At 47.3% G+C, this 24,498-nt stretch overlaps 1 protein-coding gene across 2 annotated transcripts in view; it reads left to right on the forward strand.

The window, feature by feature from the left end:
- MKNK2 (MAPK interacting serine/threonine kinase 2) overlaps positions 1-22,309 on the forward strand; it is a 36,838-nt gene extending 14,529 nt beyond the window's left edge. Inside the window, exons 6-14 of one of the 2 annotated variants that reach the window (XR_008328335.1) lie at positions 4,404-4,483; positions 4,857-4,930; positions 5,951-6,055; positions 7,555-7,610; positions 8,261-8,356; positions 15,786-15,980; positions 17,288-17,452; positions 19,724-19,804; positions 20,351-20,394. Coding sequence is in view for 1 of the 2 variants with exons in the window: in XM_053372502.1 (XP_053228477.1) it covers positions 4,404-4,483; positions 4,857-4,930; positions 5,951-6,055; positions 7,555-7,610; positions 8,261-8,356; positions 15,786-15,980; positions 17,288-17,452; positions 20,351-20,394; positions 21,942-22,203 (1,077 nt within the window). In the remaining variant the exon portion in view is untranslated. Of the gene's footprint in view, positions 1-4,403; positions 4,484-4,856; positions 4,931-5,950; positions 6,056-7,554; positions 7,611-8,260; positions 8,357-15,785; positions 15,981-17,287; positions 17,453-19,723; positions 19,805-20,350; positions 20,395-21,941 lie in introns of those variants that run through there. The other variant, XM_053372502.1, reaches the window with a different exon arrangement.
- The last annotated feature ends 2,189 nt before the right edge of the window (positions 22,310-24,498 follow it).

Consider the following 24,498-nt stretch of genomic DNA (forward strand, 5'->3'; position numbering starts at 1 on the left):
AAGGACAATTGGGGTTGAGGTGCTTTCCTCCACATGTGGTGGTAGTGTCCCGGAATCCAACTATTCTGGACAACAACCATACGAGAAATAAGTAAAATAACCAAGCAAGTATTCGAAATCACCCCAGAATTGGTCTTACTAAACATCTTCCAAGACAACAATGCCCATTTACACCGCAAAGAACTCATAACCAGCCTACTTTCAGCAGCCAGAAACATCGTAACCAGACACTGGAGAGAGACCTGTCAGGAGTAAGCATGGACCAAAAAGTATGGGAAACAGCCCTACTAGAAAAATTAACCAATAAACTGAAACTGACACGGGGACAAATAGAAGAAGACGCCTTTATCACATACACAGCCCAACAAGACAACGACAAGAATTCACCAACAGCATACAAATCAATATGGCTAACCTGACCCAAAACACCCAGCCACCCTACTCACACATGAAAACAAAGACCACCACAGCCCACCACAAATGAACAACCACACCCTGGGCCAGGCACCCCCAAACTCGGCCCTCCAGATGTTTTGGGACTACAGTCCCCATCATCCCTGACCACTGGTCCTGTTAGCTAGGGATGATGGGAGTTGTAGTCCCAAAACATCTGGAGGGCCGAGTTTGGGGGTGCCTGGCCTGGGCCAACCCCAACCTCTCTCACCACCAAAGGAACACAAGCGAACAGCAGAGAACCTGCACAAGCGACGCTGACACCAAACCCCACATATATTAAGTAAAATAGAAACATCGCCACCCGACCCCCCCATCTCCCCCCCCACCTCTTTCCCAATGTCTCAACAAATGAAACTGATTTGTAAAAATATTACATGGAGCGAAAAAAATACGAGAGAGGGGCACTGCACACACTTTTGTAAATCAAGAAAATCTATAATAAAAATACATTTTAAAAACTCAGGCGCTTTCCCAGCTCTTAGCATTCGGCTTTAAGGAATGCCCACGGATTTGAGTCTTGTGAGACAGGAAGGAAAGCTTTTTTTTAGGGAAGCTTTTAATGTTTGGTGTGTTACAGTATTTTAATATTTTTGGGGAAGCCACCCAGAGGTGGATGGGCGGGGTATAAATCATTTATTTATTATTATTATTATTATTATTATTATTATTATTCTCCATCGGCTGGCGCCGTGTCTGCCACCCAGTTGCAATCGCTTCCTTATTTTCCTCTGCAGACCCCTGCCTCTTTTTTCACCACCCGCCCCAAAGAAGAAATTCCTCTCTGCAGTTTTGCACGAGGCTGTTTTTTTCCCAGCGCATGGGAGATGTAGAGCGAGGGAGGGCGGTCGGTTGATGGTGGCAAAACTGGCGTTGTTTTGCGGAGGCAGAAGTTGGGGAGGGCCGAGGTTGTGACCTGCCTGGCCGGAGGGGAGGAGAACAGCTGCTGGTCTGGCGCTGGCATCCCGCCCCCCCTCGCCCCCTTCCCTTTCATGCAAGGGAGAGGAACAAGCAGCCCTTTTCATCGGGGTTTGGCTGCAAAGCGGCATCTCGGGGCGAGGAGAAAAGTTTAGAGCTCCGTAAATAATCCGATTCTCGCTCCTTATGACTGGGGGGTTTCGGCTGCAGCAGTGATGGCAGCTCCCAAAAGGAACCCCCTCGCCCCTTTCCGGAGCCAGATTTTGGGTGCAGATGGGGATATAATAATAATAATTCACTTTGATTCCCTACCCCTTTCTTTTTTCCCTTTCTCCTCCTGTGATGAGGCTGTATTTTAATGTTTTAATGTTGTATTTTAATCTTGTTTTTTAGTTGTATTCATTCAGCTTGTTTTTATTATTGGTTGTTAGCCACCCTGAGCCCGGCCTTGGCTGGGGAGGGATTATAATAATAATAATAATTAATAATAATAATAATAATAATGTATTACAGTAGTACCTCGTTGTGAGTCTGCCCTGTTTAGTGTCCATTTCGTGGAACGTCTGCGGCAAACCCAGACGTACCGGAATGGGTTACTTCTGGGTTTGCCGCTCGCACACGTGCGCTAAATCATGCTTCACGCATGCGCAGAAGCGCAAAACCGCTCATGCGCAGAGCGGCGCTTTGTTGAGCTTCCAGGGCTCCGGAACGGATCCTGAATCAAAACAAGGTACCACTGTATTTCATAGAATCATAGAATCATAAAGTTGGAAGAAACCACAAGGGCCATCGAGTCCAACCCCCTGCCAAGCAGGAAACAAGCCATTCTGGGTGGCTTCCAACAGAATATTAAAATACAATAACCTATTAAACATTAAAAGCTTCCCTAAACAGGGCTGCCTTCAGATGTCTTCTAAAAGTCTGGTAGTTGTTGTTCTCTTTGACATCTGATGGAAGGGTGTTCCACAGGGCAGGTGCCACCACCGAGAAGGCCCTCTGCCTGGTTCCCTGTAACTTTGCTTCTCACAATGAGGGAACCGCCAGAAGGCCCTTGGAGCTGGACCTCAGTGTCTGGGCAGAACGATGGGGGTTGAGATGCTCCTTCAGGTATACTGGGCCCAAGGCCATTTAGGGCTTTAAAGATCAGCACCAACACCAACATAAAATGCAGGTATTCCCTCTCTTCTCTTAAGAACTTTGGGTTGAGTGAAAACGAACACGGGTGTTTTTCATTTTACAATTTTTATTATTATTATTTTGCGTTGCGGACAGTTGGTTGGCGTTTCCCAAACTTGGGTCTCCAGCTGTTTTGGGACTACGATTCCCATCATCCCTGACCGCTGGTCCTGCCTAGCTAGGGAGGGTGGGAGTTATAGTGCAAAAACAGCTGCAGGCGTGATCTTCTGAAATATTGTACTAGGGTTACTCTTTGCGTCCCTTCGAACTCTGATTTTAGAAGGGGAGAGAGAAGCAATTTGGGGGGTATGTGCATGGGGGGAGGGAATGCTCCTCTCACAAAAGCAGCCACACACACACTTCTAAGCACATTCATAGAATTGTAGAGTTGGGACCCCTGAAGGTCATCCAGTCCAACCCCCTGCAATGCAGGAATCTCAGTTCAAGAACTCCTGGCAGATGGCCAGTCAACCTCTGCTTAAAAACTTCCCAGGAAGGAGAGTCCGCCACCTTCCATCCCACTGTTGAACAGCTCTTAGTGTCAGAAAGTTTTCCTGATATTTAGCAGGAATCACCTTTCTTGTAGCTTGAAGCCATGGGTTCGAGTCCCGCCCTCCGGAGCAGGAGAGAAAAAATTGTGTGTGCGTGTACGCACACAGATAAAGCAATAGACAATCCATTTATTTTCTGGCCTTAGGAACATGTAAGTTTTGTAACGACAGATGAAAATTAAATTTAAATTAAAATTGTAACGACAGATGAAAATTTAAAGGAAACTAAATGCCCCCCCAGGTGAAATAACAAGTTCAAGAAAGAAAGAAAGAAAGAAAAGAAAGAAAGAAAGAAAGAAAGAGAAGAATAAAAGTCTTCGCATTAAGATATTGGTGTTACTGGATTTTCAAGTTTCGTTTTCTGGCTTGTCTCAAAAATGATGGCTTCACTGCCCATATGTAATGAAGGGATTTCAAATCATATGTAAAGTGTCTGGAAGTTTTAGTCCTCGTTAAAATCTCAAAAGGTGCTCAATTTTCTCCATTATCACTCTATTGCAAAGTGGTGGAACCGAGTTCCCAGTGTAAGATTTTGGGCTGTTTCCCATTGAGTTGCAATTCCTATTTGAGCTGCTTAGATTTTAAGGACATTTTCGTGATCTGCGATTGTAGGCGTGAAAAGCAAAATAGGGGTTTTTTTTTGAGGCTGGAGCAAAACAAGGAAGTCCCTGGATGAGCCCAAGAATGTCTTCGTAAAATGCGTTTTTTGAAAAGGAAACAGCTGCAAAGGGAACAGCTGTGTTTTGCAAAAAATAAAAAAATTAAGGAAGTGGTGATTGGGGGCTAGTGTGTTTATGGTGCCTAACTGGGAGCAATTCCTTTGCTGGGGGAAATTTTCAGTTGCTTTGTGGTATGACCTTAGCTTGAGAGAGGCTGAACTTGCACAGAAATCCCTGCATGTAAAAACAAAGCCTCTCAGAGTCTTCTAGTTGCGGAGAAACTTGCTTTTTTGGGTGGGTGGGGGGGCTTTTGTGTGCAAACAGATGAATTGTGATGCCGTTTTTAAAAAGCTGTTCTCCAGCAAGATGCTTGGGGGGGAACTCAGGCACGAGAACGGTCTTCTGTGCAAAACAGCACCCTTGCAGCTAGAAAGCTAGCCTTTCAAGGTGGGCAGGGAGTTGTGACAGGACAAGGGTGGCCGTGAATGGTGCCTGTTATGCACACAGACTCCCGCAGAGACGAGGGAACAGCTTGAACTCTGTTAAAAGGGTGCAAAACTCTTGATTGCACCCAACTTGCTGCTTTCAAATCCCTGACGCGACTCTGCGCTGATGTTCGCTCCTTTGTGTGTGTTTCTCTTTAAAGATTATCGAAAAGCGTCTTGGACACATCCGGAACAGGGTCTTCCGGGAAGTCGAGATGCTGTATCAGTGCCAAGGACATAGGTATTTTAAATTTTATTTTTTGGTGGCTTAAGCTTTTTTAAGGGGTAACTTGGACTGGCAGTGCCCATGATAGTGGCTCAGATAAACCTGATTTCCGCCAGCACCTGGTTCGCCCCTGTGAAACCTCCATGCTCAAGAGCAGTCTATCTTGCAGCCTTGCTTTTGCAGGCTTCCTGGAGACGCATCCCGTTTGGGGGAAGAAAACGTGGGGAGGCGGGGTGTGGACCTTTCTTGGACTGACCTGGCAAGTCTGTGCAGTGGGGAGGGGGGCGAGAGAGAAAGAGAGACGTCCTCATTCTAGGAGAAAACCATGCAAAGTGGAGATCTCCTCTTTCCCCCGTTTCTAAATGTCCTCCCTGTCTTGCTCTGGCAGGAACATCTTGGAGCTGATTGAGTTCTTTGAGGAGGAAGACCGGTTCTATCTCGTTTTCGAGAAGATGCGAGGAGGCAAGTAGCGATGCTCGTGCCTGGCATGTTGCTGGTCGGGAACGTTTGGCCCGCGGGCCTAACCTGGCCAGCTTGTTTTGGCCCTTCTGGTAGTTTTGGCTGAGCTGTGCCTGCCTGTCCTGGGTGTTGGTCACCCAGGTGACAGGCTCCACCTGCCTGTCCAACTTTGTCTGCAGGTGGGTGAGGAAAGGGATCCCAACTCACAGGCCGGATTAAATTATTGAACTGGAACCTGTGAAAAGATTTTATTCTCGGGCGAAGGATGGCTGCTTGTCCTCTGAAAAAGCCTGGTGTCTGCGTTTCTGCAGGACTTGTTGCTATCATCATTTATTAAATCCGTATACTTCCCTTCATCCGGAAAATTATGAGATCAAAAACACAAAATGCATAATAAAAACAAAGGCAAACCGATAATCTACCCCTGCAAAGGGCATCAGGTTGAGCCAGGCGCTTAAAAGTGTATAATGAAGGCACCAGGCAGGCCTCCCTGGGGAGAGCGTCCCACAAACGGGGAGCCACCACAGAAAAGGCCCTGTATTTGTGTTGCCACTCTCCGGATCTCTTGAGGAGGAGGCACACAAAGAAGGGCCTTGGAGGGTGATCTCAGGGTCCGGGCAGGTTCATACGGGGAGAGGCCAGTCCTTAAGGGATTGCGGTGCTGAGCCGTTTAAGGTCAAAACCAGCAATATCTGCCTCTCCCGGAGTTGGCAGCCCTGCGTGGGGAGCGAATTTCCTGCAGATTTACCTGCCGTAGTTGCAAAGAATGGAGCTGCTTCTCAGACGCTACTCAGCTAAATTAACGGATGGTTAATGCAGTCATTCTACTGCAGTGCAACAGCCTTCCTCCTAAAAAGTTATGTTTTTAGTCCTCTTGGTTCCAAATCGAGAACTGATTCGAGTCAGACCATCAAGTTCGGCATTGCCTGCTGCGCTGATTGTTACCCAGGCCTGCAAACTTTTATTTTTGGCTGCCTGAGATCGCTAACATTGCTGTGCCGTCTTTTCTCCGATCTTTTCCAGGTTCCATCCTGACTCACATCCATCGCCGCCGCCATTTCAACGAGCTGGAGGCCAGTATGGTTGTGAACGACATCGCCAGCGCCCTCAATTTCTTGCACAACAAAGGTCAGGAAATCCTTTGCGAGTCTGCGAATACCACGGGGCTTGTTGGATCTTATCACTGTTATTTTGTCTGGCGACCCACAGGGAAAGTTTGGAAGAGGGCAGTCTGAACTCTCAAAGGGAGGGAAGTTTGCAGCCTTTCATTTTAGAGACAAGGCGAGCAAAGAGACGACACGGGAGAAGTTTTATGAAATCATGGAGGAAGCAGAAAGAGGAGTTTTTCCTTCCTCCTAACAACTGGAAATTGTGGAAGTGTGGCGAAGGTAGAAAGGCTTCTTCAGTGATGAAAAGCGTGGAGCTCCTGTAGGATAGAGGGATCTTAGAATAATAGAATTGGAAGGGACCCTGTAATAAAGGAAAATCTGCCCTGATTCCCTTATGGGGGGCCACAAGAACCCTTATAGAGTCCTTTGCAGGTTCTCCATCGGTCGGAGAAAATAACAGAGGCCAACCAGAGAATATTGAGAAGCAAAGCAGCTAGTAAGCCTGGTCTTTATTGAACTGTTTCAACAGGGTGCTCCCCTCACACGCAGGAAAGGAGGAGGACCCCGAACCAATGTGTGCCCCGCCCTTATATAGACATTTTAAATTGCCCGCCCTGGAGTCCAAGACCACCCCCAGAAACATCAGACCTACATCACAGAAAGGGCGGTCTACAGCAGAAATCTGAGTGCGTTGTTTATCTCCTGTCTGGCAGGTTACCTGTTAACGCTTACTTGATTGGATACCCTGGGGAGCCTGGCCAGTCTTTTGTAATGATAAATACTTAGTTCCTGAACCCAGGTCACAGGCTCACCCTATTCATACACAGACAGTTTGGGAGTCAAAATGGTTTCAGGGCTGTTTTCCTGTGCTGCTTCAGACATGTGGTTTATATATTTATGGACGTGTTTGCTTGGTACATTTATTATACATATATAAGACCTTAAATTTTTTATTTCAACCCCGAGGGTCATCTAGTCCAACCCTCCCCTGCCATGCAACCCGGTGTTAGAAGCAGAGAGATATAGGTCAGGAACCAGGGTTGCAGCTGCCCACACGGAATGCCTCGTGGCCATTCTTCAGGGCAACACTTCGGTTCTTGAAATTCCTCTGATTGTGCAGATAAAATATAATGAATAGGATTTTGCAGGATGGGGGATTGGTGTGTGAAAAGGTCCCGATCCGAGGATCCCCAGGCATGCACCTCCAGATGGTGGGGACGTCAGACACCATCCTGGCTCCTAGGAATTTTCACTTGGTCGCAAGCGGCCGATGGCCAATTGCAAAATGCTTCTGGCGTCTTTTGAACTCAACATCTGATGGGAGGGTGTTCAACAGGGTGGGAGCTGGTTTTCTTAGGGACTAGTGCCTTTGCTTTCTCCTTCCGTAACCTGTATTTATACTCCAGCCCAGTTGCTGCTTTCATTTCCTCACTGTGCGGAAAAGGTTTCTTTGATCTTGCAAGAAGTTTAGCCTCTGTGCTTTTGTTTGCTGATGCAACCTCTCTCTTTCCTTTTTAGGAATAGCACATAGAGATTTAAAACCAGAAAATATCCTTTGTGAAAGTTCCAATCAGGTAAGGAGTGGCTTCAAACACATTAGCAGGGTGCTCCCTCTTGTCTTGTCTTGTCCATTTGGTGTGTGATCTGTGGAACTGCTGTCTGCAGGATGTTGGAATAAAGGGGTTGCAGACGAACATACAGCTGCCCTTTGCAATTTGCTCTTCTCCAGATTTTGCGATGTGTTTCTCCAATGAAACAAAAGACTCTTAATCTCAGGGTTCTGGGTTTGAGCTACACATTGGGCAAAAGATTCCCGCGTTGCAGGGGGTTGGACTAAATGACCCCCGTGGTCCCTCCTAACTTTACCATTCTAGGATATTAGATGCAAAAATGGCTCTGTGACTAATGTCCAATAATAATGCCTAATAATGCTTTGAACTGGAGAAAACCCCTTGCAGAATTGTGCATATTAGTTAAAAGGGTGAGTTAAGATAAATGCATGTGAAAATGTGCAGGAATTTTTAATGTGGGCTTCGAAATTTTTCACGGTGATGTGGAAAGCAAAGGTGGGTGGGGGGAATGAACTGAATTTGTGCTGCTTGAGGAGGGGGAAATGAGAAACTGGAATTCACAGGTTTGTCTGATTAATTCTTTCTGGAGCTATGGGTTTTTTAAAAAAACAAAACAACTGACAACTTCTTTGTCTTTCTTTCCTGCAATGCAGGTTTCGCCCGTGAAAATCTGCGATTTTGATCTAGGAAGCGGGATCAAGCTGAACGGCGATTGCTCGCCAATCTCCACTCCAGAGTTGCTCACCCCGGTAAGTTCCCCCAAGCGTGGAAAAACCTAATTTATATAAAACGCTTTAAAAGTGGTGCTTGGAAGGAGAATCTGAACTCGGGCTCAACCAGCAAAAGTGGCAGCCAGCAGGCTTTGAATGAGGAGGAAGGCTTTTTTCTTTTTAATCGATGGAATTCAAAGGCATGAGATGTGTTGAGGTTTAGCAGGCTTTAAAAATGGAAAATCCTCCAGGAATTCACCGTGATGGCTCAGATGGAAGCCTGCATGCTTGGGTGCAGTTTACCTGTCTGCGGACAAACGCCGGCTCCCTCGGCCTGAAAGCGAGATGAGCGCCGCAACCCCAGAGTCGGATTCCCAGAGGGCGTCTGGCTGTCCCCTGTTGGAATCAGAATACTGGGGATGGATGGATTCCACCCCCACCCCCCGATCCATATAGCCTTCTCTGTGTGTTTTGCTGATCTTTTGGCATTGGTGGAAAGAGGTTTTTGGCTTTGTATGGCTTGTCCGTGTGTAGGTTCGGTCATAATTTGCTGCAAGCTGGCCTTCCAAAATCCCTCTCTGTAATTTCTATAATTTTATCTTTCAAGCCGGCCTGTATTGTGAGGTTCATTCCCAGATCCAGCCGGGACAAAACGGCGCTTTGGGGGGCGTGTTCCTTTAACTGGCTTTAACTAACGTGGTGGCTTATGGCGAGTGAAGGATCCCTCTAGGAGACCAGGAAGGGAGATGTTTGCAAAATGGGAGGATGTTGGTTCTTTCCGACCAGTCCCTGACCAATGCAGACTGGTCTCGTGTGGTCGTGTTTCTCCAACCTTGTTGGCATGCCTTCTTTATTTAGGGTGTTGCCATAGTCAGATTTGGTTTCTGGCTCCATCTGGCTTATTTTTTAATGCTTTTATTTATTGTGTTCATTTTTCCCAAGGATGGCCGATGTGCTTCTCCCCTGTGACGTAGATTAGGTTGGCCCCCAACATCACCCCCAGTGAGTTTCATGGCCAGGTGGGGCAATTTGAACCCTGGATAGCTTAGTCCAGGGGTCAGCAAACTTACCGCGCCTCGGGCCGGTGTCTTCAGGGCCAGAGGGCAGGGGAGCGCATGCCCATATGTGTGCGCACACACTATTTCCGGCGCACTTCCGGGTCAGAGGAGCACCGGAAATAGCTTGTGCGCATGTGCACGGGCCTCCTCCGACCCGGATGTGCGCAGGAAATAACGCTTGTGCATGCGCAAATAACGCTTGTGCATGCGCACAAGTTATTTCTGGTGCTCCTCCGACCCGGAAGTGGGCAGCCATGCAGCGCAGTGCTGGTAAGAGCGGGCAGCGGGGGTCACTGTGGGCCGGATAAACGAGTCCCTCGGGCCTTATCTGGCCCGCGGGCCTTCATTTGGGGACCCCCTGGCTTAGTCGGTAGAGCACGGGACTCTTAATCCCAGAGCTGTGGGTTCAAGCAAAAGATTCCTGCATTGAGGAATGACCTGTGTGGTCAACTTGCAAATTTGACAGTCCGTTCCTGGGGTGCCAATGAGATTATTAACTTGTGGCGTAGAATTGTGTCACGAATGTGAACACCGCATCTTGTTCTGTATCTCGGCTATGCAGAGGCCTCGGCTAGTTTGCTCTTTCTGATAGGCTGTGCGGAATCGAGAAAGGTCACATTCTGTTGGCTGTGGCTAAGTCTTTTGAATGAAAGAAACAGGTTTGGGGTGCTTTTTTGGGGTGGGGCACAGACCTGCGAAATGCAAATCTGCCGGTAGAAGCGAAGCAGCCAAGGGGCTCCCATTTGCAGTCTGCAAACAAAGTTTTGCAAAAATTAAGTGTTGCGGGGAGGGGAGGAAGTGCACGAAATTGGGGCATGTTGCAAAGACACAGCCCCCCCCCACATCCCAGGTTTCGGGTTCCATAGTGCTCTTAATTTATTCCCCTTCCTTTCGAAAGCTTTTTAAAACTGTTGTTTTCCCACCCTAAGCAGAGAGAAGGGGCCACCTGCCTCCGGTCTCTCTTGCTCCCCCCCCCCAAACCACTTCTGAGATGCTGTAAAATTTGCTCCTAGCAACAGCTTGGCTGATTGGCTGTCAGGCCTGAGGTTTGGGGATTTCCTCTCCCCCCCTCCTTCCATCTGTTTCTCTCTCTCTTCCCCTCCCCTCGCTTTGTAGAGGCTGCTCTGACCCATTTCTGCGGTGGGGGGGCGGGGCAAGGAGACGCTGGCTAGGGACAGATTTTTTTTAAAATAAAACTCTTGGACATAGAGTTTTAGGTAAGATCAAATCCCAGCCATGTGTGTCAAAAGGGTTATAAATATTGCTACGATTACAAAACACCCTTTGCTTTTTTTGCAACTTAAAAAAAACAAAAACCTTTTTGCAATTTTTTTAAAAATGCAAAAAAACCACCCCCACACCCTTTGCTATTTTTGCAGCAGCGACAAAAGCAATCTTTGCTCTGCAGCCCAGGGTTGTATTCAGCGTTACTCGAGGGCTGACTCATTGGAATTGATGAAGTGATTCATGTCAATGGGTTCTGTTTATTATTATTATTATTATTATTATTAATTGAATTTGTATGCTGGCCTTCATCTGTAGATCTCGGGGTGCATCTGCTCTCAGATCGTATTAACACCCTACATTTAAAGCTCTGTGACGCCGCTTTGAACGGTCACGGCTTCGTCCCTCACAAAGGACCCCCCCCCCGGGGAAGTGCAAGTTGTTCAGGGTGCTGGGCGCTGTTTGACGAATAACTGTGCTACAGTTCCCAGACTGGTTTATCGCTCCGTCCCTCTTCCCAGCACCTTTTACTCTCAGCACCTTTTAAAAAATATATTTTTTATTAGGAATTTAAACAGAACATATTATCTTATAGCATATCATCCTTAATTTCCCCCCCCATAGAACAACCCCCCCGACTTCCCTCAGTTCCCATCTCTGGTTTCTCTGTAAATGCTGTTCTCTGTGTGTTACAAAATTGTATAGATCCTTAATTTATCTAACTGAATAGTATCAATAAAAAGTTTGTGAGTGTTTATTCAAAACCTGCCAAGGAGTCCAGTTCACTTTGTTGCTTCTTTAAATACTTTGTAAAGGGTTCCCATTCATTTTTAAAGTCACAGTTATCCTTGTCCCGTAGTTTATGTGTCAGTTTTGCCAATTCTGCATAGTCCATCAGTTTCTCTTGCCATAAGTCGGGGTTTCTTCGAACTCTCAGCACCTTTAAAGCGCCCAGAATTCTCTGGAGGGAGTGCCGACTGTTTTAAAGTGTGTTATCCTAGTGCTTCGAACTCAGAACCGGTTCTCCGTGCTTTCAGACAGGCAGTCTTTTCCCCACCCTTACCTGGAGACGCACCTGAGGCCTTCTGCATGCCAGGCAGGTGCCCTGCCAATGAACTCTCCCGAAAGCCATTGAAACGGTTCCTGCATTAGCTGGGGTTCCTGCGCTGCAGCGGGTTGGACTGGATGACCCCATGGGTTCCCTCTGTGAACCCCAAGCGTGCATCCTTCCCCCGCCCTCTTTATGTGCCCCGGAGGCAGATCGGCTCCAGAGAAGCTCTTCCCTCCTCCCTTTTTGTAAGCCGGCCGGTTAGGCGAGTTACCCAGACTCTGCGCCCTGCCCCTGTTCTGGAGGATTTGCCTGAGTCCGGATAATGTGGATTTGCGTATGTATTAATTCGAGGAAGCGCAGGGTTAGGCAGCTGATTGCGCCTCGGCTGGTTTGATCCGGTCTCGTTCAGGGAAGGGAGGATGTGGTGAAGAGTGAACTCTGTTTGCATCGGTTGGCTGGCGAGAAGCGAAGGGTTTTGGCGCTGTGTGGTTTTCTGCGGGTCTTGTTTTGTAGCTGCGGTCAAAGGTTCCTCTGAGCATGTGCAGAGTGCGCTTTCCAGCACAGGACCCTTTCCTCCTCCTCCTCCCTTTGCTGCGTATCTGGGATTAAGGGACAGGGTTTAGCAGGCGGTGAGCAGGGGTTCCCTGCTACTCTCACGGATTTTTAAAGATTTCTGTATGTATAACAGAAGAGTTCAAGGCAGGTGCGTTCTATTTAAACCAGTTTCACTTTCCACTTCTCAGGTGAACCAACCACACGGTTTCCCCTCCTTTTAAAATCTGCAAACGACAGATTGATAATCCTGAAATATATAAACTGATCGTCGTTTTGGAATTAAAATTTAGCATGGAATAACTTCAAGCTCCAGTTTTTCCCTCTCTCGATAACGCACCTGTGATTTTTTTAAGAGCCAAGAAGGGTGTCTTTAAGTTTGCTGAGGATACTAAAATAGAAACACAAAAAGCTGGTATAGTTAACTGGCTCCTATCATCAGGGCCACCAGCAATTTTAAACCTGTGCCTCCCCATGTGTTTTATTCTATTTTGACTATTACTTTTAGCTGATTTGTTTCAATTAATTGGTATTTTAAAATGGATGTTTTTTTAAAACGCCGTAAGCTGCGAGAAGTGGCAATGCAGTCAGGTGGGTGGGGTACAAATAATAAATTTTGACTATTGCCATAAATACATCAAATGAATGTCAGCCTGAATAGCTCTATTGGCCCTCCAGCGGTTTTGGGACTACAGTTCCCATCATCCCTGACCACTGGTCCTGTTAGCTACAGATGATGGGAGTTGCAGTCCCAAAACATCTGGAGGGCCGAGTTTGGCCATGCCTGGGTTAGATCATGGTGCTGATAATGCCGGGGTTGCAAGTGATTTTTTTACGAATGGACTTCGAAGCTCCGATCTCCAAATCTGCCCCCACCATTTTTGTTTTCTCCAGGCACTAACTAGATGGATTTATTTTCTTCTTCCATGCAAGAACTGTCCCAGCAGATTGTTTCAAAGGTCTTGGGGGGGGGTTGCCCCCAAATTACAGCTCTCTTCCCAAGCCCTTAACTGAACCCCCAATCTTATTCCAGAAAAAAACAGGCCTCTGCTCATCTCTCGTGGGGGATAAATTCTGGGGATAAAGCATGAAGCCAAAACTGTGTAGAGTCAAAACATGTTGTTTGAGAATTCCCACTGGAAGTCTTCCCCCATTTTGGCCCGCTTCTTAATTATTATTATTTAATTACCAAGCGTATATTATGCAGAAATGTGCACAAGTTAAATGTACTCTTTAACCAGGCCTTGGGCTAATTGACACCCACCACCCTTTTAAAATCTGGGGGGGGGGTGTTGTTGGTTTGTTTTTATATTTATTATGTGTTTTGAGGGGTTTTTAATTGTAATTTTATCCTGTGAAGCGCCCTGAGACCTGTGGGCATAGGACAGTTTACAAATTTAATAAATAAAAATAATAATGATATCTGTACCAATATCCAAAGTCTGGGAAACACCAGCATTGGAGCAGTATGTTCTCCCCAAGAACCTGAGGTCTAGCAGCTTGGTTTGCACTTTTCAAAACCACGGACTTCCACATTTTCAAACCCTTGAGCCTTTTTGTTGTGAGATATTTCTGTGCCCCAGAACAGGTTTTTTGCTTTATTTTTTAGCTAGTGTGAGAAAAATGCATTTGCTCACAAAGGACTTTGGGTCAAATATTTGCACATATATTTGCACCAAGCTGATTTGCAAGTGCAATTGGATTTTATTTTTTTAAAGGGGTGGGGAGAAGAACATAATTCCCACAGTTTGTGTATTTGGGAAGATCCCAGCTCTCGCATGCGCAATCCCTTCCCCTTCTTCATCGGACAGAACTATTCTGGCAGGTTTATAGCGGTGCCCTGAACATTGCAAACCCTTTTTCCAGGAAACGCTGCCTGGCTTTTTATAGACCTTGGATGGTCTCCCTCTTCTTGGCCCTGAGGGCTTCTGGGAAAGAATGTCCCGGGTTTGGGGGGGGGCTTTATTTATGAGGGGTGAAATGTGGGGCAGAGGCACGGTGATCACGTCCCCCCCCCAGCTGAAGCAAAACTCAGCTGGTGCCGTCCAGAGAGCATGGCTACTTGGCGAAAGAGAAAATGCTTCTTCGTCTGATGGGGACCCCCCAGAGGCCATCTAGATCAACCCACTGCAATGCAGGCGTCTCAACTGTAGCATCCAGGACAGATCACCTTCCAACCTCTGCTTAAAACCTCCAAGGAAGGATGCCCCCCCCCCAGCAGGGTTAGAAACTCAAAATATACAAGCTGATCGCCAAATGGCACCTTAAACCTCAGTTGTGGTCGCCATGATGGAATGTCCAGGCGCCATTTTTTCCTTGGTGAATTTTATTATTATTATTATTATTATTCATTTCCGCGCCGCTTTATGTTTTAAAGAAGAAGAAAATCTATCTATCTAATAACATTTTATTCTTTACTCCACATAGAATGTTACATTTGCTACTCAACAGCTATATTCCAATTTGACCAAACTACGATTGCGTTTTAAGGTTCCAGTCCTCAGTGTCTTATCCAATTTCATCCTTTCTAACGTGATTTGTAATACGTTCTGCTGTCTTCTTACACTCCAAACCCCACTGGGGCCGTCCCCTATGGGGGGAAAACTTTTTTTATAAATAGACTACGAATGGGTCACAGCCTCCTTTAAAAGACTCTAAATTTGTGTTTCTTATCAGTGCTGTCAGTTTTGCCATCTCTGCATATTCAAGGTTTTTCATCTGCCATTCTTCCTTGGAGGCTGCCATTCTCTCCTCCCATTTCTGAGCGTAGGGAAACCATAAAGACCGTTGAGGCTCCCCCCCCCCCTGCCTTGCCAAACCAGATCTGTTGCTAAATAATTTCATTGTGGGAGCCAGAGATCTTAGACAGTAAAACAACTTTCCATTTGTGTAAAATGTGTGTGTTTCTGAAAGAGCAAACTGGAGTTTCTTTCCTGCAAAGTTAGTGGTTTCAGATCACATGTATTTCTTCTGCATGTGAAATCCAGAACCTTTTTGTTTGCGGTGGGGAGATTTTGAAAAGCAAAAGTGTGACCCTGCGGCTTTTAACCCCTTCTCTGCCCGATTCCTCTTTTTTTTTTAATTCATCTTTATTAATTTAAAATATCATCTTACATATATATTACAAATAGTTACATCAAAGTTAAACACAAAAATATAATAGAAAGAAGATAAAATAAAAAGCAAAAAAGAGTTAACAATAAGAAATGAATATTGGTTATAATATCCTGTCTTTTCTAATAAAGTCTTCTGAAAGAAACTTCCAATTGTTCCCTTTGTACTTTTTCTATTGTCTTAATTTTATCACACAGTTTGATTTATAACTTTTCCTGTGTATTTTTCTACTATATTTGTTCCATTTGTTTATTATATACCAGTATCATTCAGTTCTGCTAGGATCACATCATTATTACAATATAATCTTATATATTCTCTGAATAGTCACCATTCTCTGAAAATTTTTTGATTTGAGGGTCCTCTGACTTTACCGGTCAGCTTTGCTAATTGAAAGTACTCTAGCATGAGTGATTGCCGATCTATTATTGTTTCACATTTCCAACTTCTGTTCTCCTCCTGATTCCAGTGCGGCTCGGCTGAATACATGGCCCCGGAGGTTGTGGAAGCCTTCAACGAGGAAGCCTCGATCTACGACAAGCGCTGCGACTTGTGGAGTTTGGGCGTCATCCTCTACATTATGCTGAGCGGCTACCCGCCTTTTGTGGGCCACTGCGGAACCGACTGCGGCTGGGACCGCGGTGAAGCGTGTCCCGCTTGCCAGGTGAGCAGGCCTCGGGCTCCTTCCTCTTCTTCTGTCCCTTGCACAAAGGTCAGGTTCTGCGCTTGGGCAGGAAGAACCAGCTGCACCAATACATAGCTGTCAAGCGTCCCTTATTTGGCGGGACAGTCCCTTATCCCAGCTCTGTGTCCCGCTGCTGTCCCTTATTGATGATGTCCCTTAAATTTCCCGGGTTTCAAAGGAAGCAGCTCCTCTCCCTCCCTCCCTGCCGGCCAGGGAGGAGGGAGGCTCAAACTGTGTTGCTTGGCTGCGTTGCTCACCCAATAAGGAGTCTAAGAACGATTGGGGGGTGGAGCTTGCATGCCTTGTGCCGATCAAATCGGCTGCATTACCTGGGGACTCGCCTTTGCTCAGCGCTTCCCAGCGGAGAGGTGACGGTGGTTTTCCTTGAGGCTTGAGGCTTCGTTTGGCTGCTGGCTGGGCTTTCTGCCTTTGGCTCGGAGGGGCTCAGAAGTTGAACATACCTGCGCTTGGAAAATCCCTTATTTTGGCTGCTAGTCCCTTATTTTCAAATTTGTAAGTTGACAGCTATGCACCAATATAAGATTTTTTTGGGTGGGGGGGCACAAATAGTACAGTGATTCCTCTGGATGTGAACAGGATCCGTTCCGGAGCCCCGTTTGCATCCTGAAGCGAACGCAACCCATATCTGCATGGGTCGCGATTCGCCGCTTCCTCGCATGACGTCATTTTGAGCATCTGCGCATGCGCAAGCAGCGAAACCCGGAAGTAACGCGCTCTGTTACTTCCGGGTCACCGCGGAGCGCAACCCGAAAAGGCTTAACCTGAAGCGACTTCAGCCCAAGGTATGACTGTACATGTGGAAAGGATCTAGGGGTCCTAGCAGAGCACATGAGTGAACAGTGTAACAGTTAAATGGACCCCTGACCATTAGGTCCAGTCGTGGCCGACTCTGGGGTTGTGGTGCTCATCTCGCTTTACTGGCCGAGGGAGCCGGTGTACAGCTTCTGGGTCATGACTAAGCCGCTTCTGGCGAACCAGAGCAGCGCACGGAAACACCATTTACCTTCCCACCAGAGCGGTACCTATTTATCTACTTGCACTTGGACGTGCTTTCAAACTGGTAGGTTGGCAGGAGCTGGGACCGAGCAACGGGAGCTCGCCCCGTCGTGGGGATTCGAACCACCGACCTTCTGATTGGCAAGTCCTAGGCTCTGTGGTTTAACCCACAGCGCCACCCGCGTCCCTTTTGTGAACAGTGTAATGCAGCAGTAAATCAGAAAAGGTGATTTTGTATGGTTCCGTGACCCTTCCTTCCTTCCTTCCAGAACATGTTATTTGAAAGCATCCAGGAGGGGAAGTACGAATTCCCCGACAAGGATTGGGCTCACATCTCTTTCGGAGCCAAAGACCTCATTTCCAAGCTGCTGGTCAGGGATGCCAAGAAGCGCCTCAGTGCAGCCGAAGTTCTCAAGCACTCGTGGGTGCAAGGGGTGAGCACAGTGGGGAGAAAAAGGCGGGAGGGGTTCGTTGATTTGGGGTTAGGGTGTTTTTCTGGGTTTTTTGCAGCCCCCAATAAACCTGTCCCGTTTCTTCTCTGCATGAAATGAGACAAGACTTTGGTTCATTTAGCTCAGTATTGTGTACACTGGCTGGCAGCATCTCCGCAGAGATTCAGGCAGGCCCTCTCTGGAGAGGGGCTTTGTAGTAAAGTCAGGGTAGGTTTAATCCCACCACACTGACACCATGGAGTAATGCTCCAGCCACTCTACCCCTCCCTCTCCTGTCCTACCATCCAGCTGGATCAGGTTTAGAGGAAGGGCAGTCGGAGGCATATACTTTTTTAGGACAAAACGCATCAAGAAAGGTAGTTTCTGCCACCGCTCCCTTGTACCAGGGGCACCAGAAGGCTTCACCCAAGGGAGAAGGTTATCCTTCCTAGTTAAGGGCTGCCCCACCTTGCAAGTTGCTTCCACAACAGGTACACATTCCCAGAGTGATTAGGGTTGATAACTAATTCACACCCAGACAGCCTTTTTTGGTACCAGGTGCTAAAACCCCACTAATCAACTTGGAGAGTTTCCTTCCTTCAGATGCCTGAGATAAGCAAATCACACTTTCAGAGACTGTTAGTCTGCATCTTTAAAATAACAAAACACATTCCCCATAAATCCTATGGCCTTTGGTCTTCCCATAATACTTTGCTCCTTACTTGACCAAAGTTTTGTCTATTGAAATTTCCTAACTTCACTACAGACTTAACCTGGGACTTTCCCCTGTAAAGATTCCCTTGACTACGGAGCAAGCCTGCACTTAACCAAGATTGCAGTTGAGGCAGAGGTCCTTTGCCGTCTCTGTGGGCAACTGGGAACTATACTTAAAGAGCCTAGTTCTTAACAGTTCTGTGTTTAACAAGTTAGAAAACCATCACAATGAGGATGCATAATAATAATAATAATAATAATAATAATAAATAATAAAAATTATTATTTATACGCCGCCCATCTGGCTGGGCTTCCCCAGCAACTCTGGGCGGCTTCCAACAAAATATTAAAATACCGTAATACATCAAACATTAAAAGCTTCCCTAAACAAGGCTGCTAATCAGAAGCATAACAGAGGATACCTGTCTGATCAGGATTCACAGTGTGGGTTTAAAATCTCTGGTGCTCTAGGTGACACTGAGGAGCTATCCTCTGAAGGTTCCTCAAACCCGGCCTTTTAAAAAAATAAATATTTTTTATTAATTTTCCATTTAAACATATATAATCACATCATTATTATCCAATTTCCCTTTTTGGCTCTTCAGGGCCTATCGACTTCCTTCCCTCCCACCTCTTGGCTTTCAGAGTTAACCTTTATATCATAGCATTTTATATATTTTCCAATTCTAATAAGACTCATCACAAAATACCTCAAAGTTTAAATAAATATGTAAAAAAAATTCTCATTACAGGTCTTCAGGTAACCCTACTAGTGGTGTTAATTGCATACAATGAGCTTTCAGATGTTGTATAAATTGACTCCAGTCTTTTTGGAATACTTGTTTATGCTGGTTTCTGATTTTGCCAGTTCTGCAAAGTCCATCATTTTCATCTGCCATTCTTCTTTCGTTGGTACCGTATTTTTCGCACCATAGGGCGCACCGGACCATAGGGCGCACCGTTTTTTTGGGGGGGGAAATAAAGGGGGGGGATTATTTCCCCCCCAGGCTCGAGCTTCCCCTGACCCCAGCCCCCAAACAGGCAGCTCTCTGCAAGCCGTGGGAGCGCTCCCACTGCTTGCGGAGAGGTCCGCGAAGCCTGGACGTGCTGAGCTCAGCGCACGCAGGCTTCAGCATGCAGGCAAGTCTCCGCAAGCAGCGGGAGCGCTCCCGCTGCTTGTGGAGAGGTCCGCGAAGCCTGGGCGCGCTGAGCTCAGCGCGCGCAGGCTTCAGCATGCAGGCAAGTCTCTGCAAGCAGCGGGAGCCCAGCGTTGGGCTCCCGCTGCTTGCGGAGAGGTGTGCGAAGCCTGGAGAGCGTGAGGGGTCAGTGCGCACCGACCCCTCTCACTCTCCAGGCTTCAGCGAAAGCCTGCATTCGCACCATAGGACGCACACACATTTCCCCTTCATTTTTGGAGGGGGAAAAGTGTGTCCTATGGTGCAAAAAATACGGTACTTCTTCTTGTTTCCATTTTGGGGCTAAAAGGGTTCTTGCCGCTGTTGTTGCATACATGAACAGTCTTTTATCTTTTCTTGGTATCTCTTCACCTACTATACCCAGTAAAAAGGCTTCTGCAAAAGACTACAAAAGACTTTGGATATAATATTCAGTTATAATCTTGGGAAAGGCTGTGGAATGAAGGTATTAAATTTACTGCACATAGTAGTCTTAAAGAAAATGTGATGAAAATGATGTATAGATGGTATTTAACACCATCAAAACTTGCTAAAATGTATAGGGCAAGATCTAACGAGTGTTGGAAAGGTAAAGAGAAGGAAGGTATCTTTCACCATTTGTGGTGGACTTGTAAAAGAGGTGAAGGCTTTCTGGGAAATGATATATAATGAGTTAAAGAAAATGTTTAAAAACACTTCTGATAAAAACCCTGACTTTCAGATAAAATTTAGCAGTGTGAGAAAGTTGTACCTTAGTAAATTTGTGTTTTTCCCCTCCCTGCTTTTGGGTGTGGGAAGTCACAGACCAGAGTTCCCCAAACTTGGGTCTCCAGCTGTTTTTGCACTACAACTCCCATGATCCCTAGCTAGCAGGACCAGCGGTCAGGGATGGTCGGAATTGTAGTCCAAAAACAGCTGGAGGCACAAGTTTGGGAAACCCTGTTGCAGACAGAAAATAATATTATATAATATTAGCTCTCATGTTCTCTCTCGTTCCTTTTTTTCTTTTCAGTGTGCTCCGGATAACACTCTCCCAACCCCAATCATTCTTCAAAGGTAAGAGGAAAACCCCGAACCTCCACCCCATAATTTTGAGCTGCTGTGGGGGAAATCAGGGCCCCTTCCAACTCTATGAGACTGTTCTGCCTCCACAGTAGGGATGGGCAATACCTGGTTTTCAACATCGCGATATATCGCCAGCTAAATGTCATGACGCAGGTGGCGCTGTGGTCTAAACCACTGAGCCTCTTGGACTTGCCGATCAGAAGGTTGGCAGTTCGAATCCCCGTGCTGGCCACATGACCTGGAAGCTGTCTGCGGACAAACACCGGCTCCCTCGGCCAGTAAAGCGAGATGAGCGTCGCAACCCCAGAGTCGGCCACGACTGGACCTAACGGGCAGGGGTACCTTTACCTTTAAATGTCACAATATACCGATATATCACAATGTCTGAAATAAGGATGGAGCTATGTAGAGGCCTTGGCTGGCTTCACAGTTTTCCCCATGTTGTGATTTTTGCATAGCACACACATAGGTAAAGGGACCCCTGACCATTAGGTCCAGTCGCGGATGACTCTGGGGTTGTGGCGCTCATCTCGCTTTGTTGGCCGAGGGAGGTCAACAGCTTCCAGGTCATGTGGCCAGCAGGACTAAGCCACTTCTGGCGAACCAGAGCAGCACACGGAAACGCTGCTTACCTTCCCGCTGGAGCGGTACCTATTTATCTACTTGTACTTTGACGTGCTTTCAAACTGCTAGGTTGGCGGGAGCTGGGACCGAACAACGGGAGCTCACCCCGTCGCGGGGATTCGAACCGCCGACCTTCCGATCGGCAAGTCCTAGGCTCTGTGGTTTAACCCGCAGCGCCACCCGCGTCCCTAGCACACACACACGCCCATGATAAACAATACATTGCCTGGTCAAAAATTATGAAATCAATATCATGATATGGGCTTGAAACCGGTTTTGAGCGATATATTGACCAGCCCTACTTCACAGTCGGAGGCAGCAGTGTTTCTGAAACCCAGGTGCTGGAAGCCACAGGAGGAGAGAGCTGCTCTTGTGTTCGAATTCTGCTTGCGGGCTTTGCATCTGGTTGGGACCATGAGAATAGAATAGAATAGAATTTATTATTTATACCCCGCCCATCTGGTTGGGTTTCTCCAGCCACTCTGGGCGGCTTCCAACTAAGTATTAAAATATAATGGTCTTTTAAACATTAAAAGCTTCCCTAAAGAGGGCTGCCTTCAGATGTCTTCTAAAAGTCTGGTGGTAGTTCTTCTCTTTGACATCTGGTGGGAGGGCGTTCCACAAGGCGGGTGCCACCACCGAGAAGGCCCTCTGCCTGGTTCCCTGTAGCTTTGCTTCTCACAGGGAGGGAACCACCAGAAGGCCCTCGGCGCTGGACCTCAGCGTCTGGGCAGAACGATGGGGGTGGAGACGCTCCTTCAGGTATACAGGACCGAAGCCGTTTAGGGCTTTCAAGGTCAGGATTGTGCTCGAAAACGTACTAGGAGAAGATGCTAGGCTTTGCGGGGGCTGCTGACCCGATCCGGCAGGTTTCCTCTTCTTTCCCTAAACACGCCACCCCCTGATCTCCGCAGGAACAGCTGTGCCAAAGAGCTGACGTCCTTTGCGGCCGAAGCCATCGCCGTCAACCGCCAGCTGATGCGGGACGAGGAGGAGGACGAGGCTGCCGTGGAGTCGCACTCCCCCATCATCATCAAAGCTACCTCACGCTCCATGCAGCTCTCCCCGCCTTCGGAGTCCAAGCTGGCCAAGCGGCGGCAGAAGACCAGCATGGCAAAATTGGACGCCAGCCAGCATTTGGTCACCCCGTTGGTCCTGGTGGGGGATCACATGTGAACGCTCCTCCCCCCGGCTGCGTGTACATCCCCCCCTTCCCCAATTTTGGACAATATATCTATATATGTATACTGTTTTTGATAGCTGGGGGGGGGGAGAAAAACAAGATCAGACCCCCCCCTCTTTCAAGTTGGCTGGATTCCAAGGATCTATTCTCTTCTTATTTTTCTTTTCGTTTTGTATTGTTTCCTGGTCTTGTTTTGAACACTGGGCTCCTCTCGACTCCCCCCCCCAACACTTCTCCTCCCTTTTTTCCTTTATAAATCTCTCTTAAAGGAAAAAAAGGAAAAACCAACCTCCATATTAACTCACCTATCTTTTTTTTTTTTATTAACCCCCCCCCAAGGTTGCATTTTGACACACATGTAATATATTTTCGCTTTTTTAAAACAAAAAATAAATGGAGTTCCCCGCCCCCAACTCCCTCCTGCTTCTTTGGAAATACCAGGTTGACACGCCCCCCCCCCCCCCCCGGAAAAGCTTAAAAAAAAACCAGGCTACTGTTACTCTGTTTTCTGTTGCCTCTTTTTATACTGTGAAAATATTGGGGTGGGGTTGGGGGGGCACACCCCTAAAAGTCCTCAACTTTTTAAAGGTAGCATTTTAAGTATTTTGGTGTATTATTCCTTTTTTTTCTTCCCGTTTCCTTTTTTTTATGTGTCTTTGCCGTTTCTCTTCCTCCCTCCCTATTTCTAAAAAATGTTTTGTTTTGGAATTCTAGAACTGAAAACAGCAGCTGCAGTTTGAGGGGATGTGGCGTGTGGATTTAGGTTTTGCCCCAGAAGGCATTGTGGGCGCTTATGGGGGGGTCGGGTTTGTAAAGATCCATTTGATTGGGGTGGTGATCGTGGGCAGAGTCCCTTCCCCCTCATACCCCCCCGAGAGCTGCCGATTCTGTAAGATTTGGGGTGGGAGTGTTTTGGGCTCTCCGGCAGTTGTCCCGAGAGAGCTGGCCCAGAGTATCAAGGGGGGCGTTCTTGTCCACCCCCACCCTTGCCCCCCAAAATAACACAGCCCATTTTGTTTCAAACCCAGTTTCCCCCTATTTCTATGGGGAGAAAAGAGATTAACATTGATCAAGATGGGTTTGTCGCTGCCACCCCCATCCCAAAATGGGTTTGTTTTGTTTAATGGAAAAGTCACTGCAAAAAAACCCAAAACAGCCCCGAAATTTGCACAACCGCGTGCTCCCACCCCCGGCGCCACTGGGCTCCATGCTAAGCCAGCTCAGCTAATGGTCAAGAGGAAGATGGGCGTTGTGTATCTGGGGCAACAACTTCTAGAGCCGTGTTTCCCAAACTCCAGCTGTTCTTGGACAACAACTCCCATGATCCCTGTTCTATCAGGACCGTTGGTCAGGGATGATGGGAACTGTAGTCCCAAAAACAGCCAGAGACCCAAGTTTGGGGCACATTGTTCTAGAGGGTCTCCTTTGGGAGGTTCTGGGTGGGGGCTGTCTCTTGCTGCAGCTGTTTCCCGTCCGTTTTGCAGCTGTCCCTCTCTGAGCGAAAAGTTGGGTCTGGTTCAGAGGGAGTCTCTGACATGCGCCTTGCTTGGGGTGGGTGGTCTTGCCTGTCGTTCCTCCATCCGAGGGGGTCTGCGGGGAGACCCTCTTTCCAGCGTTGCTTGCAAGGTCATGGCATAGCTGTGCCCAAACCGCAGGCCCTTTAAGTGGGGCTGGGGGGGTTTCCACCCTCTTCCCTCCTTGCTGGGTGGGTGACGGGCGATGGGACTCTCTGTGTTGCCCTCTTTGCATTGTGCAAAGCGACGTTCCTCTAGCCTGCGATGGGACGAGGCAAAGCTCCATCTTGAGGACTCTCTTCATTGGTTTCTAAAACCCTTTGGAGGTTGTAGCCACAGACGAGCGGTTTCAAATTAAATTTAAAGAATTGCCCAGTGGGCCCAGGAATGACAAACCAGCACTGGCGGATTCTCCCTGGTTTGTTGTTTTTGTTTTAAGTTCGCTTTATTTCAGTGTGGCAGCTCCCCCCCCCCCCCCCCCCGGCTGTTAAACTTGCTTAAAACTCTTGTCCGGATGTGCATATCTGGAATTTTGATAGGATTGTGTTCTCAGAGTGATAATTTCTTCTCTTATTCTCTCCCCCCCCCACCGACTTAAGAAATACTATGCAATAGTTGTCTAAGTAGAGATAGATGATAGCAAAAAAATCTTTTTATTTTATTTTTAATTCTTCAGGTAACCCTAACTTCCAGCTGTGGGTGAGAGGCGTAATTGGGTTATGAGATAGTTTGGCTTGGCTGGTCTACTCCTTCCCTCCCACTTTGGATCCCCGC

Source organism: Podarcis raffonei, chromosome 18, assembly GCF_027172205.1.
Source record: "Podarcis raffonei isolate rPodRaf1 chromosome 18, rPodRaf1.pri, whole genome shotgun sequence".
NCBI classification, from domain to species: Eukaryota; Metazoa; Chordata; class Lepidosauria; order Squamata; family Lacertidae; genus Podarcis; species Podarcis raffonei.